Source organism: Eubalaena glacialis, chromosome 3, assembly GCF_028564815.1.
Source record: "Eubalaena glacialis isolate mEubGla1 chromosome 3, mEubGla1.1.hap2.+ XY, whole genome shotgun sequence".
In the NCBI taxonomy this organism is placed as follows: Eukaryota; Metazoa; Chordata; class Mammalia; order Artiodactyla; family Balaenidae; genus Eubalaena; species Eubalaena glacialis.
In genome coordinates, this window is record NC_083718.1 from 187,172,742 (window position 1) to 187,186,685 (window position 13,944).

The 13,944-nt window shown below is 41.8% G+C and overlaps 2 protein-coding genes across 3 annotated transcripts in view; one reads left to right on the forward strand and one right to left on the reverse strand.

Moving 5' to 3' along the window:
• Positions 1–12,669, reverse strand: part of PEX14 (peroxisomal biogenesis factor 14) — a 138,728-nt gene extending 126,059 nt beyond the window's left edge. For both annotated transcript variants that reach the window (XM_061187109.1, XM_061187107.1), the window contains exon 1: positions 12,623–12,669. In XM_061187109.1, coding sequence (XP_061043092.1) covers positions 12,623–12,658 — 36 coding nt within the window. In that variant the 5' untranslated portion in view covers positions 12,659–12,669. The remainder of the gene's footprint in view (positions 1–12,622) is intronic.
• On the forward strand, positions 1,680–2,070 carry LOC133088957 (large ribosomal subunit protein eL32-like). The gene is given in 2 exon segments (XM_061187110.1): positions 1,680–1,975; positions 1,977–2,070. Coding segments are annotated over 2 exon segments (390 nt in total).
• Positions 12,670–13,944: the final 1,275 nt, after the last annotated feature.

A 13,944-nucleotide genomic window follows, 5' to 3' on the forward strand; every position in this document is an offset into this window, starting at 1 on the left:
CACTGGTATGGTGGCAAGTGCATGACCTTTGGCATTAATCACTGAGGGGCTGCGGGTATACTGGTCAACCTCTCTGAACCTCAGTTCCTCATCCACGGGAATAATGGGAATAATACCAACACCCCACATTCAGGATGAGATGAGGATCATGGAAGTTATATCATTCTTCTGCTCAAAATGAACCAATAGAGTCTGCCCTATGATGAAGTAATAGGGACCAGGTTTACCCTCCCACTGTAAACAACTAGAAAACTAAACAAAATAAATGACACCACTGTTTGTAGACACTGGACAGCAGGCAATACAGGACTTTGATTCCTGACAGAACAGAAACATATGATATGAGCCCTAAGACCACCCTGGCTTCTGCCAGGTTTCGGCACATTTCAGACCAAGGAGCCAGGGCGGGGGCAGTGGTGGGAGGGGGGAATCCCAGCAGATCACTGCAACAGATTGAGGAAACAGACTGGAATTCAGGGAGGCTAAGTCAGCTGAAAGGTGCAGGACAGAGTTCCAGAGAGGAGGGAGCTTTGCAGAAAGAAAGCTCCAGAAGTCTGCACAGAGGTTTCCTTAAGTCTCTACTGGATATTAAAATTTGTACATGCATAGAATGACACTCCACGAGACTGAAAAAAGATTGATGAAGAAGCTGCAAGCTGAACAGTTCCCAGAACCCTCATAGGTCTCACAAGTCCCAAGCACCAGAGTGGAGCATCCTCCCTGCTCGATCAGGGCATTTGGTAGAGACCTGGAAGGGCCACATCTTGGTGGTGGGGGGGGGGGGTCAGATCACCCCTAGGATAAAAGTGACCCTAGATCAGGACTTGAAAGAATCAGAATGAACCAAAAGTAACCTAATCACCCACCAGAACAAAACTCAACACTCTTTAAAGTAAGATCACAATCCAGACCCTCAACGATGTAAAATTCACAGCACCCAGTACCTAATCAAAAATCTCAACATGTGTCAAGAAGCAGGAAACTGTGACCTATAATAATAAGAAAAATTAGAATAATTAGCAAACAAGAGCATTAAGACAGGTGTCATAACTTTATTCAAGAATTTAACTCATTTAAAAAATACAAATATCAAATCATGTTGTACACCTGAAATTAACATAACGTGGTATGTCAAGTAAACCTCAATAAATAAAGAAAAGAATTTAAAGGAAAACATGATCATAGTAAGGAGAGAAATGTGAGGTATACAAAGAAAGTAGAACTTCCAGAGATGAAAAAACATATCTGAAATAAAAATTTCACTGAATGGTAATGACAATAGGTTAGATACTGCAGAAAAATCAGTAAGTGCACTTGAAAACATAGGAACAGAAACCGAGCAAAATGAAGGACAGAGGGGGAAAAAAGACCAAAAAAAGAAAAATATTTGAAGAAATAATGGCTGAAAAATGTCCAAGTTTGATGAAAACTACAAACTCACAGATCCAAGAAGCTCAACACACTCTAAGCAGGACAAACACAAAAGCGACTAAGGTACACCATAATCAAATGCTAAAAATTCATGAAAAGGGGAAAATCCTATAAGTAGCCAGAAAAAAATTAACCAAAATTAAGAATGACTTCAGACTTCTGATCAGCAACTGTGCAAGCCAAAAAAAATACAACGGAACAGTATTTTCAGCTCTTCCTTGCCGCTGCCTACAGAGGTGGCAGCCACCATGGCTGTCCTCAAACCCCTCGTGAAGCTCAAGATCGTCAAAAAGACCAAGAAGTTCAACCCACACCGGTCAGACCAATATGTCAAAATTAAGCGGGACTGGCAGAAATCCAGAGGCACTGACAACAGGGTGCGCAGGAAATTCAAGGGCCAGATCTTGATGCCCAACATTGGTTATGGGAGCAACAAGAAAACAAAGCTCATGCTGCCCAGTGGCTTCCAGAAGTTCCTGGTTCACAACTTCAAGGAGCTTGAAGGGCTGCTGATGTGAAACAAATCTTACTGTGCTGAGATTACTCCAAGAACTCAAAGCCACTGTGGAAAGAGCAGCCCCGCTGGCCATCAGAGTCGCCAATCCCAACGCCAGGCTGCACAACAAAGAAAATGAATAGACAGGTCATGTGCACATTGTGTTTGTGTTTAAAAAAATAAAAACTCAGCCATCTGAGATTTCAAAAAAAAATAGTATCTTTAAAATGCCCACAGAGGGCAGGGCGGGGCGGGGGGGGGGGGGAAATACAACATGACTGTCGACCTAGAATTCTATATCCAATGAAAATATCTTTCAAAAATGAATACAAATTAAAGATTTTTTCAAAAGGAAAAAAAAAGCTAGAATTTGTCAACAGTATACTTGTACCACAAGAAAAGTTAAAACACTCCACTTGGGGGCTTCCCTGGTGGCGCAGTGGTTAAGAATCCGCCTGCCAATGCAGGGGACATGGGTTCGAGCCCTGGTCCCGGAAGATCCCACATGCCACGGAGCAGCTGGGCCCGTGAGCCACAATTACTGAGCCTGCGCGTCTGGAGCCTGTGCTCCGCAACAAGAGAGGCCGCGATAGTGAGACGCGCGCGCACTGCAATGAAGAGTGGCCCCGACTTGCCACAACTAGAGAAAGCCCTCGCACAGAAACGAAGACCCAACACAGCCATAAATAAATAAATAAATAAAATTTAAAAAAAAAAAAAAAAACACTCCAATTAAAAGGCAGAGATTGTCAGACTGGGTGGGGAGAAAATGCAAGATGAAGCTATATATTGCCTACAAGAAACCCATTTAAACAAAAAGACACACATAGCTAAAAAGCCAAAGGATGGAAAATGATATACCATGCAAACACTAATCATAAGAAAGCTATAGTGGAAATATTAATCTCAGGCAACTTCAAACTAAAACATATTACCAATGATAAGCAAGAACATTTCCAAAATAAAGGAGTCAATCAAGAAGACATAATAATCCTGTATAAGTATGCACACATAATAGTTTCAAAACACATAAAGTAAATCAGACCGTATTTAAAAGATAAAAAGACAAATCCATAGTTATAGTTGGGGACTTTAATAATCTTCTCACCTTAATCAAAAAGTCAGTAAGGATACAGAAGACCTAAATAATATTATCAACCAACATGGCCTAATAACATTCACAGAACACTTCACCCAACAGCAGCAAGATATACATTACAGTTGACCCTTGAACAAGGGAGTGAGGGGGAGCGACCCACACACAGTCAGAAATCCGCATATAACTTTACAGTTGACCCTCCATATCCAAGGTTCCCCATCCACAGACTCAACCAACTGCAAACAGTGTAGTAATGAAGAATGTATTTATTAAAGAAGCTTTTAAGTGGGCCTGCACAGTTCAAACCTATATTGTTCAACGGTAAAATGTATTTTCAAGTTCATAAGGAAAATTCATCAAGACAGACCATAAAATAAATTTACAAGACTTGAAATCATATAGAAAACGTTCTCTGATCACAATAGGATTAAACTAGAAATCACAGAAAAAAATACGGAAAAATTTCAAATGTTTGGAAATTAAACAGACTTCTAAATAATCTATGGGTCAAAGAAGAAATTACAGGGGAAGTAAGAAAATATTCTGAACTGAATGACAATGAAAACACAACACATCTAAATTTGTGGAATGCAACTAAAGCTGTGCTTAAAAGGAAGTTTACAGTTTTAGTTAGTCACTTTAGAAAAGAAGCTAGAAAAATAAGAACAAATGAAACCCAAAGTAAATAGGAAGAAATAAAATTTAAAACTTACAAACAACAGAGGAAAATCAATGAAATAAAAACTGGTGTTCTGGGGCTTCCCTGGTGGCGCAGTGGTTGAGAATCTGCCTGCTAATGCAGGGGACACGGGTTCGAGCCCTGGTCTGGGAAGATCCCACATGCCACGGAACAACTGGGCCCGTGAGCCACAATTACTGAGCCGGCGCATCTAGAGCCTGTGCTCCGCAACAAGAGAGGCCGCGATAGTGAGAGGCCTGCGCACCGCGATGAAGAGTGGCCCCCACTTGCCACAACTAGAGAAAGCCCTCGCACAGAAACGAAGACCCAACACAGCCAAAAATAAATTAATTAATTTAAAAAAAAAACAAAAAACTGGTGTTCTGAAGAATACTAAAATTGATAAATCCGTATGCAGACTGATCAATTAAAAAAGACATTAATTTCCAATATTAGGAATGAAAAAGGGGAAATCTCTGTGTATTTTATATACATTTAAAAGATAAGGGAGGGAATTCCCTGGTGGTGCAGTGGTTAAGAATCCACCTGCCAATGCAGGGGACACGGGTTCGAGCCCTGGACCAGGAACATCCCACATGCCACGGAGCAACTAGGCCCGTGCGCCATAACTACTGAGCCTGCACTCTAGAGCCCGTGAGCCACAACTACTGAGCCATGTGCCTCAACTACTGAAGCTCGCACACTACAGCCTGCAACAAAGAGAAGCCACCACAATGAGAAGCCCGTGCACCGCAACAAACATGAGCCCCTGCTCGCTGCAACGAGAGAGAAAGCGCACGTGCAGCAACGAAGACCCAACGCAGCCATAAGATAAATAAATAAAAATTAAAAAAAAAAAGATAAGGGAATATTATGAAAAACCTTACAAACAAATTTGACAACTGCAAATGACTGCAAATTCCTTGAGACACAATATGCCAAAGCTGACCCTAGGAAAAAAACAGAAAAGCTTAATAGCCTTGTATCTGTTTGTAAAATACATAATTAATAATTTAAAACATAATTTTAAAATACTTAATTTAAAAAGAAATTAAGGGACTTCCCTGGAGATCCAGTGAGTATGACTCCATGCTCCCAATGAAGGGGGCCCAGGTTCAATCCCTGGCCGGGAAACTAGATCCTGCAAGCATGCCGCAACTAAGAAGTCCACATGCCGCAACTAACACCTGGTGCAGCCAAAATAAATAAATAAATAATAAAAAGAAATTAAGTTTACAACAAAAATTTTAAAAGAAAACTCTAGGCCCAGGTGGCTTCACTGGTGAATTCTATCAAACATTTAAGAAAAAAATTATAGTAGTCTTATAATAAACTATTTCAGAAAGTACAGTAGAAAAAAAAGGTCGGGGGGGTGGGGGTTCCCTGGTGGCCTAGTGGCTAGGATTCCAGGCTTTCACTGCCGTGGCCCGGGTTCAATCCCCAGTCTGGGAACTGAGATCCTGTAAGACGCGTGGCACAGCCAAAAAAATAGGTAAAAATTCCCAATTCATTCTGATAGGCCAGCATTACCTTGACAACAAAACCAGACACAGATTTCACACACACACACACACACACACACACACACACACAAACTATAAATCAATATCCCTCATAAACATAAATGTGAAAATCCTTAACAAAATATTGCCAAATCAAATCCAGCATTATATATCAATAAAAAGGGTAATACATCATGACAAAGTGGAATTTATCCAACAAATGCAAGAGTGGTTTAACATTTGAAAAATCAATCAACGTAAATCACATATTAACAGAATAAAGGAGGAAAACAATAGAATCAACTAGACAGACAGCAAAAAGAGCACCTGACAACATTCAAAACACATATGATTAAAAAAAAAACTAAGCAAATTAAAAACAAAAATTGAATCCCCTCTACTAGATAAAGGGGACCTTCAAAAAAACCTATGGCTGGGACTTCCCTGGTGGCGCAGTGGTTAAGAATCCGCCTACCAACGCGGGGGACATGGGTTTGATCCCTGGTCTGGGAAAGGCCCACATGCCGTGGAGCAACTAGGCCCGTGTGCCACAGCTACTGAGCCTGAGCTCTAGAGCCCACGTGCCGCAACTACTGAGCCCGCATGCTGCAACTACTGAATCCCGTGCGCCTAGAGTCCGTGCTCCACAACAAGAGAAGCCACCGCAATGAGAAGCCTGTGCACCGCAACAAAGAGTAGCCCCTGCTCGCCACAGCTAGATAAAGCCCATGCACAGCAATGAAGACCCAACACAGCCAAAAATAAAAAATTTTTAAAATTTAGAAATTAAAAAACCTATAGCTAACATCATATTTAAACATGAAAGATTGAGTGCATTTTCCCTAAGATCAGGAATAAGGCAAGAATGTCTACTCCCAATATTTCTTTTAACATTGTACTAAAAGTCCTGCACAGTGCAATAAAGCAAGAAAAACAAAGGGCATACAAATTGGAAAGCAAGAAGTAAAGCTGTCTTTACTTGCAGATGACATAATCATCTACAGAGAAGTAAGGAATCTACCCAAAAAACTATTAGAATTACAAATAAGCTTAACAAGGCTGCAGATATAAGGCCAACAAACTCAATTTTATTTCTATATACTAGCACTGAACAATTAAAAATGAAATTTAAACATAAAATCCATAAATACAAAAAAACGAAATATTTAGAGAGAAATTTAACAGAATGTGTACGTGACCTACATGCTTAAAACTATAAAATACTACTGAGAAAAATCAAAGACCTAAATGGAGACATATATCATTTTAAGGAATCAGAGGATCAATATTGTTAAGATGTCAATTCTCTCCGAAACTGATCTATAGATTCCACACAATCCCAGTAAAAATCCCAGCAAGCATTTTGTAAAAACTGATAAACTGATTTTAAAATTTATATCGAGATGCAATGGACCAAAGCTAAAACAATTTTGAAAAAGAATAAAGTCAGAACACTTTACACTACCTGATTTCAAGATTTACTATAAGGCTACAGCATTCAAGACAGTACGATTGACCCTTGAACAACACAGCGGTTAGGGGTGCTGACCCTCCGCACAGTCAAAAATCCACATATAACTTTACAGTTAGCCCTCCATATCTATGGATTCAACCAACCATGAATTGTGTAGTACTATAATATGTATTTATTGAAAAAGAAATCCAAGTATAAGTGGACCCAGGCAGTTCAAACTCGTGTTGTTCAAGAGTCAACTGTATTTCCTTCACATTAGGAGAAACATAGATAAATGGAACAGAAGAGAGTCCAGAAATTAACCTATTATATACAATTTTTTTATTTTTGACAAAGATGGCAAGATAATTCAATGGAGAAAGGGTAATCTGTTCAACAAATGATGCTGGAATAACTGATACCCATATGGGGAAAAAAAAATTAACCTCAACCTTTACCAATAAGCACAAGAGCTGCTTAATGTTATTTGTCATCACAGAAATGCAAATTAAAACCACAGTGAAATACCACTACATACTCACTAGAATGGCTAAAATTAAAACAGACAGACACACACACACACACACACACACACACACACAAAACAGACAGACAATACCAAGTGTTGGTATGGATGTGGGGCAACTGGAATGCTCATACACTGCTGGTGGAATGAAAAATAGTACAACTTTGCAAAACACATAAGCAATTTATTATAGAACTAAACATACACTTATCATGTGACCCAGTAAATACACTCATAGGTATTTACCAAGAAAAATGAAAACGTATGTCTTCACAAACACACTTGAATATTTATAGTAGCCCCAAACTAGAACCAATCATGTGGGGAAAAGACTCTAAGGTGACTGCCATGATTCCCCACCTCCTTGTATTCATGCCCTTGTGTTGTCCCCTTGAGTGTGGGCAAGGAACTATGACTTGCTTCTGGCCAACAGAGTATGGTAACAGTGACAGAATGCATGTAATTACATGCATGTGGTTACAATATCTAAGACTGTAATGTCCACTTGCCTTTGGGGAAGCAAGTGGCCATCCTGGGAAGACCCATGTGGCAAGAAACTGAGGGCAGCTCCTGGGTGACAGCCAGTCACAAAAAGAGGTCCTCAGTCTGAAGTCCATAAGGAACTAAATGCTGTCAATAACCACATGAGCTAGGAAGCAGATCCTTCCCCAGTCAGGACTCCGACGAGATCACAGCCCTGGCAGACACCTTGACTGCTGCCTTGTGAGACTCAGCTGAACTGTGTCCTGACTCCTGACCCACAGACACTGTGAGACAATAAACATGTGCCGCGTTAAGCTGCTAAATTTATAATAACACTGTTACGCAATAGGTAATTAATATAATCCAAATCCATCAAGTGGTGAACAGATCAACAAACTGTGGTACAGCTATACAATGGAATATTACCCACTAATAAAAAGTAATGAATTACTGAGACATACAATATAAATTTCACAAACACTATTATGAGCAAAAGTGAGACACAAAAGAATATTTACATTATGAATACATTCGTATGTAATCCTAGGAGAGACAAATATAATCTATAGTGATAAAAAGCAGTTCAGTATTCCTGAGGCCAAAGGCTAGGATTTACTGGGAAGCAGGGTAAGGGAACATTCAGGAATACTGGAATTGTTTTGATCTTGATTGTGGTGGTGGTTACACAGGTATATACATTTGTCAAAACTGACCACAACACATCTATTGGAATTCCACAGTAAAGCTTTTGGCCACAAAGACTTGATCACTCAAAAAGCTATTAATCTATGGATTTTAAGTCAGGATAGGGGCAGCTTTGGGGGATTGGCTAGTAATGGGAGGGACGCCAAGGAGGGTTCTGAGGTCCCAGTAACGCTTGATTTCTTGATCTGAGTACTGGTTACACAAGTGTGTGCTCACTCTGTGAAAATTCACCAAGCTGGACACATAATTGGTGTACTTTCTGGGTGTATGTTAAACACCAGTAAAAAGTTTAAAAAAAATTTTAAAGGCTAGGGAGTCATTCTAAATTAAAGCATACTAAAGAGACAAATCAATGCACTCCCTATTTCTTCACTGGATCCTGATTTTTTTTTTTAATTGGAGAATTTTGAATGTGGTCTGTATTAGTAAATAGTATTTTATCAATACCAAACTTCTTGTGTGATAATGGTATTATGGTTATGTAGGAGAATAACCTTACTCTTATGAGAGACAAGATGAAGTATTCTAGGATGAAATATCATGATGTCTGTAACTTACTATCAAATCCTTCAAAAATATATATATATAAAGAGACTGAGATAAAGCTAATTCAGCAAAATGTAAACAGTGTATCTTGGTGAAGTTTTTATGGGAGTTTTAAAGGAGTTCTCTGTATTATTCTTTCAACTTTCCTATAGGTTGGAAACTTTTCAAAATAAAGAGTGAAGGGAAAAATATCTTGTTTGAACTACTGTTATTCAAGAGTTCAATAATCTTCCAAAACTGCATACAGAGACTTGGAGAAGGAAACCAACATTCACTGAGCACTTAATATGCACCACACACTCTTAACACCTGTGACTTCAGTCAACCCTCAAATGGATTATTAATCCCATTTTACAGAGAAGAAAACTGAGGTTCAGAGAGGTAGAGTGACAAGTCCAATAGTAAGTGAGTGCTGGAGTTCAAACCAAAGTCTGTCAGGATACAAGGCCATGCTCTTCCACTCCGTAACATCTTTGCTGTACTCTTCTCCCTTCCCTGCCTCTGTGTTTTCTCAGTCCAAAATTTATTATATCCAGTGAACCTGAACAGATTAGAAATCTACATTCCGTAACAATTCTCAATATTCAACAACCGTTAAACAATCAGATTGAACCATGCATCTGCCCTTCACTAAAGACAGAAAAACTGATGGGAAAGTACAAAAATAGGGATGACATTTCCCGTTCCTATGGGCCATAACACATACAGACTAGAAGGGACTTTGATAAGAGATTAGCCATACAAAACCGGGTAATGTGGAGTACACAGGATAAGCAATAAATGCAATTCCAACAGACTGTTCTGAACACAGCCTAAAAAGACTATACAATCATGAAAAAGAAAGTATATCGCTGAAATCTAAAAGGCACAAAGGACAGCTAGGATAAACACCAGCATTCAGCGTGTTCCTTTAAATTTCAAGGAAATTACTTCCGAGCAAATAAAAAACCAACCTCAGTGGACTGGTGGTCAACATATGAAATTTCATACCCCCAAAAGTGTTTTAATAGGGATTGAGAAAAGGCTTAGATGGTTTGTAAGTGAAACTCCAGAGTTTACTGAATGGAATAATAATAGGTAACACACTGTGTCAGGCACTGTTCTAAAATAAGTTAATTCATTTAATCCTCAGAGCAATGCTATGAGATAGGCACTAGTATTATTCTTATTTTACAGATGGGGAAACTAAGGCCAGAGAAGTTAACAGAGAAGTTAAGTAACTTGTCCAAGATCACACAGCTGGTTAAGTAGTGGGGCTAGGATTCTAGCCCAGTGGAGATGGCTTCAGAGTCCATACTTTTAACCACTGCTCTACACTGCCTTTCAAAGAAAGAAATTGTTGGTTATTTACCCTTAATCTTTCAAAATGAGAGACTGATGCCACACGGCCAACTAACAAACTTTCTATGAGAGACAGAATACTGCCTCAGTCCCACAGGTGTGATGCATTTTTCTCAGACACAAACCAGGTTTGGAGGAAACACCCAAACAGTTCGTTCTTTCAGTTCCACTCTGCTTTTCTGAAGAAATGGGAAACCCACTGATCAGGACTAGAAAACGAAATGAGAAGCAATTGCTAAAGAGAGTTGGTTTACTTTAAATGTGTGCATTTGGGGCTTCCCTGGTGGTGCAGTGGATAAGAATCTGCCTGCCAATGCAGGGGACAAAGGTTTGATCCCTGGCCCGGGAAGATCCCCCATGCCACGAAGCAACTAAGCCCATGCGCCACAATACTGAGCCTGCGCCCGTGAGTCACAACCACTGAAGCCTGCGTGCCTAGAGCCCGTGCTCCGCAAGAAGAGAAGCCACCGCAATGAGAAGCCCGCGCACCGCAACGACAAGTAGCCCCCGCTCGCCGCACTAGAGAAAGACTGCGCGCAGCAACGAAGACCCAACACAGCCAAAAATAAAACTTCTTTTTTTAAATTTAAAAAAAAAGTGTGCATTTGCAGCTTATTGTCAGTGACAGAATTTGGCGTGAAGCATTCAAGTTTTTTCCCAAGCTGCCAGCATTTTCTGATGCAATCCCATCTCTATCAGCTTTGGAAAGGAGGGCAAAGAAAAAGAGTTGAAAACCAAACAAGTGCTGGCCCAGCCCCCTTAACGAACCTAGATCCCTTGCACGTGTACAGAGAGGCCAATTTCCAGAACCAAAGGAATCCTTGGGCACTACAAAGGCTCCGAGTGGCAGAATTTTTAGTAACCTTCACAGCACTGGCAAACTATATGTGCTGGCATCCTTCAATCCCAGCCTATGGGCATTCCTAACACGTAACAGCTCAGAGAAACCTAGATTCTGAGAAGCCTCAGCATTTCAGCAAGCTAAGTGGGTTAAGGCAGGAAAGGAGGAACCACCCCACCACCAGGACACTCCCCACACTCCAGAATTTCCGACAGTGAGAAGACCAGAATCAGCCCTAGTTATTGCTCACATTTTACAATCTGGACATCTCTCTGAATCATTCACTCTGCTAACGGAAGCTGGTCTGGGGAACTCACAACTCCTCTATGTGCAATTCCTGTAACAGAATTATCATGAAGAATAAAAGAGTAATAAGAAACACTAAGCCGTATTCTTCCAAGGAAGGAACTGAAATACCAGGAGGCCGCTGAGAAGTCCACAGGTGTATTCAAGCAGGTGAGAGATAAGTGATGAGGTCCAGGTCGAAACCATTTTCTTCCTCCTCTGTCTAATCTTAACTAAACTTAAACATGTAGGGCTAACTAGTGGACTCACACACAGCCGGGTTCAAATCCAGGCTTAATCAGGCAAATGATCTGGGGCACGTTACAGACCCTGCAAAATGGCGGTTAACAGCCCGTACTTCATAAAGGTTGTAATGAGCATTAAACGAGATAAGCGTAATTTGTCCTCCGCATGACAGCACACACTCCGTAATTGTAAGGTACCGCTAACCCCATCCTCCTCACCTCAGCCCACCCCACCTTTGGACTACAAACGCCTACAGAGGCCTTAGCATCCACTGCTTCCTGGCAGCAGACGTACAGGCATAAGCACTGGTCCTCAAGGTCCCCCGACCGGAGTGGGATTTGGCTGAGTCTGTGGCTGAAAAGCTAGAGCCCCTGGCCAAGAAAACCTAACTCTGGGCAGCAAAGACGGATCACCAGCCAAAAGCTCGGTGGCGTCGGTTGAGTGAGTCTCCTTCCTACCAACGCACTGAGAGGGTCCAAGTACATTTCCCACCCTCCAACTTGGCAGGGGAAGCGCAAAGGTGAGTAAAGACAAAGAGGCTGGCAGCGGGGCCACCCAGGAGGCTGAGGCTGCGAGAGAGAGGGAACCCTGATGGAATAAGGCCCATCCCGAGAGAGAAGGGCCGGGAACGATCCGGCCTCTCACCCCTCTCCTCAAGCAGGGGCCCTCGCAGCTCAAGCCTGGGGGGCTTCTCAAGAATCCCGCCACCGACCTGGCCAAGCACAAGTGGGACCCGAGGGACCGACAGGCGGCAAGTGGGGGCCCTCGGGCGCCCCCGGGCCCCTGCTCGGGAATGTGGTCAAGGAGGGGTCACGCGGAGAGGGGCCGGACGGCGAGGACCTGGGGAGGGGCGGGACCCCGGAGGGGGCAAGAGGTCGGGGCCCCCGGCTTCCGAGGCTCAGGGTCCCCACCGGGCTCCCAGCCACCCGCCAAGCGCTCCCTCCAGCGGGGTCCCCGCCAGTACGGCGGGGCAGCCCCACTCCCCTTACCTGGCTCGGCTGCTCTGCCTGCTCCGAGGACGCCATCTTTCTGAGGCCTGACTAGTCTATCGCCGCTGGGCGAGGCTTCTCCCAAGCGCCCTCGCTCTCGCTCTCTCGCCCAGACTAAAGTAGCCGGAACTGAGCTGTCGATAGGGGACACCCGGGGAGGAGAGGGGAACTCTCACGTCCCCCACACCGCTCACTCTTTCCATTAGGTCTCTGCTTTCCAGCAAGAACGATGCCTGTCCTTTTTGCTTTCTTATATGTATATTATACTTATTGAATTAAATCTCTGCCCATCTTCACGGTGCCTTGGGCACATGTAGGGACACCCTAAGTATTTAATAAATGAATGAATGTGAAGAAACCTGGAAATTAATTAATTAATTAACTGATGGTTCAGTTGGGTGCCTACCATTTGCCAGGCGCTTTGGTAGCCGCGAGAAATAAAAAGATCCAAGACTCAACCCCTGCTCTCAAGTCTAGGCCAAATACACACACACACACACACACACACACGCAATTACACCTTGGAGCTAGGAGTCTGATAACGGTATGCAGGTCTACTAGGAGAACTCAGAAGACGGGGCTTTATGGAGAGGAGAGGCTTCTACGAACCGTTATCACTTTATAGCGGTTGAGTTATTAGATTTTAAGCTAATTGTGAAATTATACGAAAGGGTTGCATACATTAGAACTAGCAGTCAGTTCCATTGCAGTTGTTTTTTGATCAATGATGGTGTATTCAAAAGGGTTGCCTCAGTTAACAATTCCTCCTACCAAACACTTTTACATGTCTTTTTCTCATAATATCTGATTTCCTTTAATAAACAAAATATGAAAGAGATTGACCCTGAATGAATACGGGCTGATAATTATTCCTTGTTTATATAGAATGCCCCCTTTCTAAGCAAGCAAACTTTCTGATAATTTTTTAATTATTATTTTAATCTTAAATGTTCGTTTTTCAGGAGTGAAAAACACAGACTTTCCCATAAGTGACAGTATTAGAACAAAGACAAATATGTTGTCAAGCAGCATCTGAACAATCTCAACAGTGATGTGGTTCGCATTTACCCTTTTCTCTCTGATTTCTTTGAGACCTTAATGTTTAATCTAGTTATTTAAGCATTTCGTTCCGAGGTCCCAACCCAATCTGGAGAGCTGAAGCAGGGAATCCAAAGAGTGGAAATGTGCGAGTATCTTATGTTTCTCTGTTATGTTTTCAGCCAGACTGAAAACTACACTCAACAATTTTTGAAACTGACTTCCTTCAGATCAGCGTGAAGGTTGGGACATTTTATAGATCTGTTCAGGTTGGAAAGGAAAAA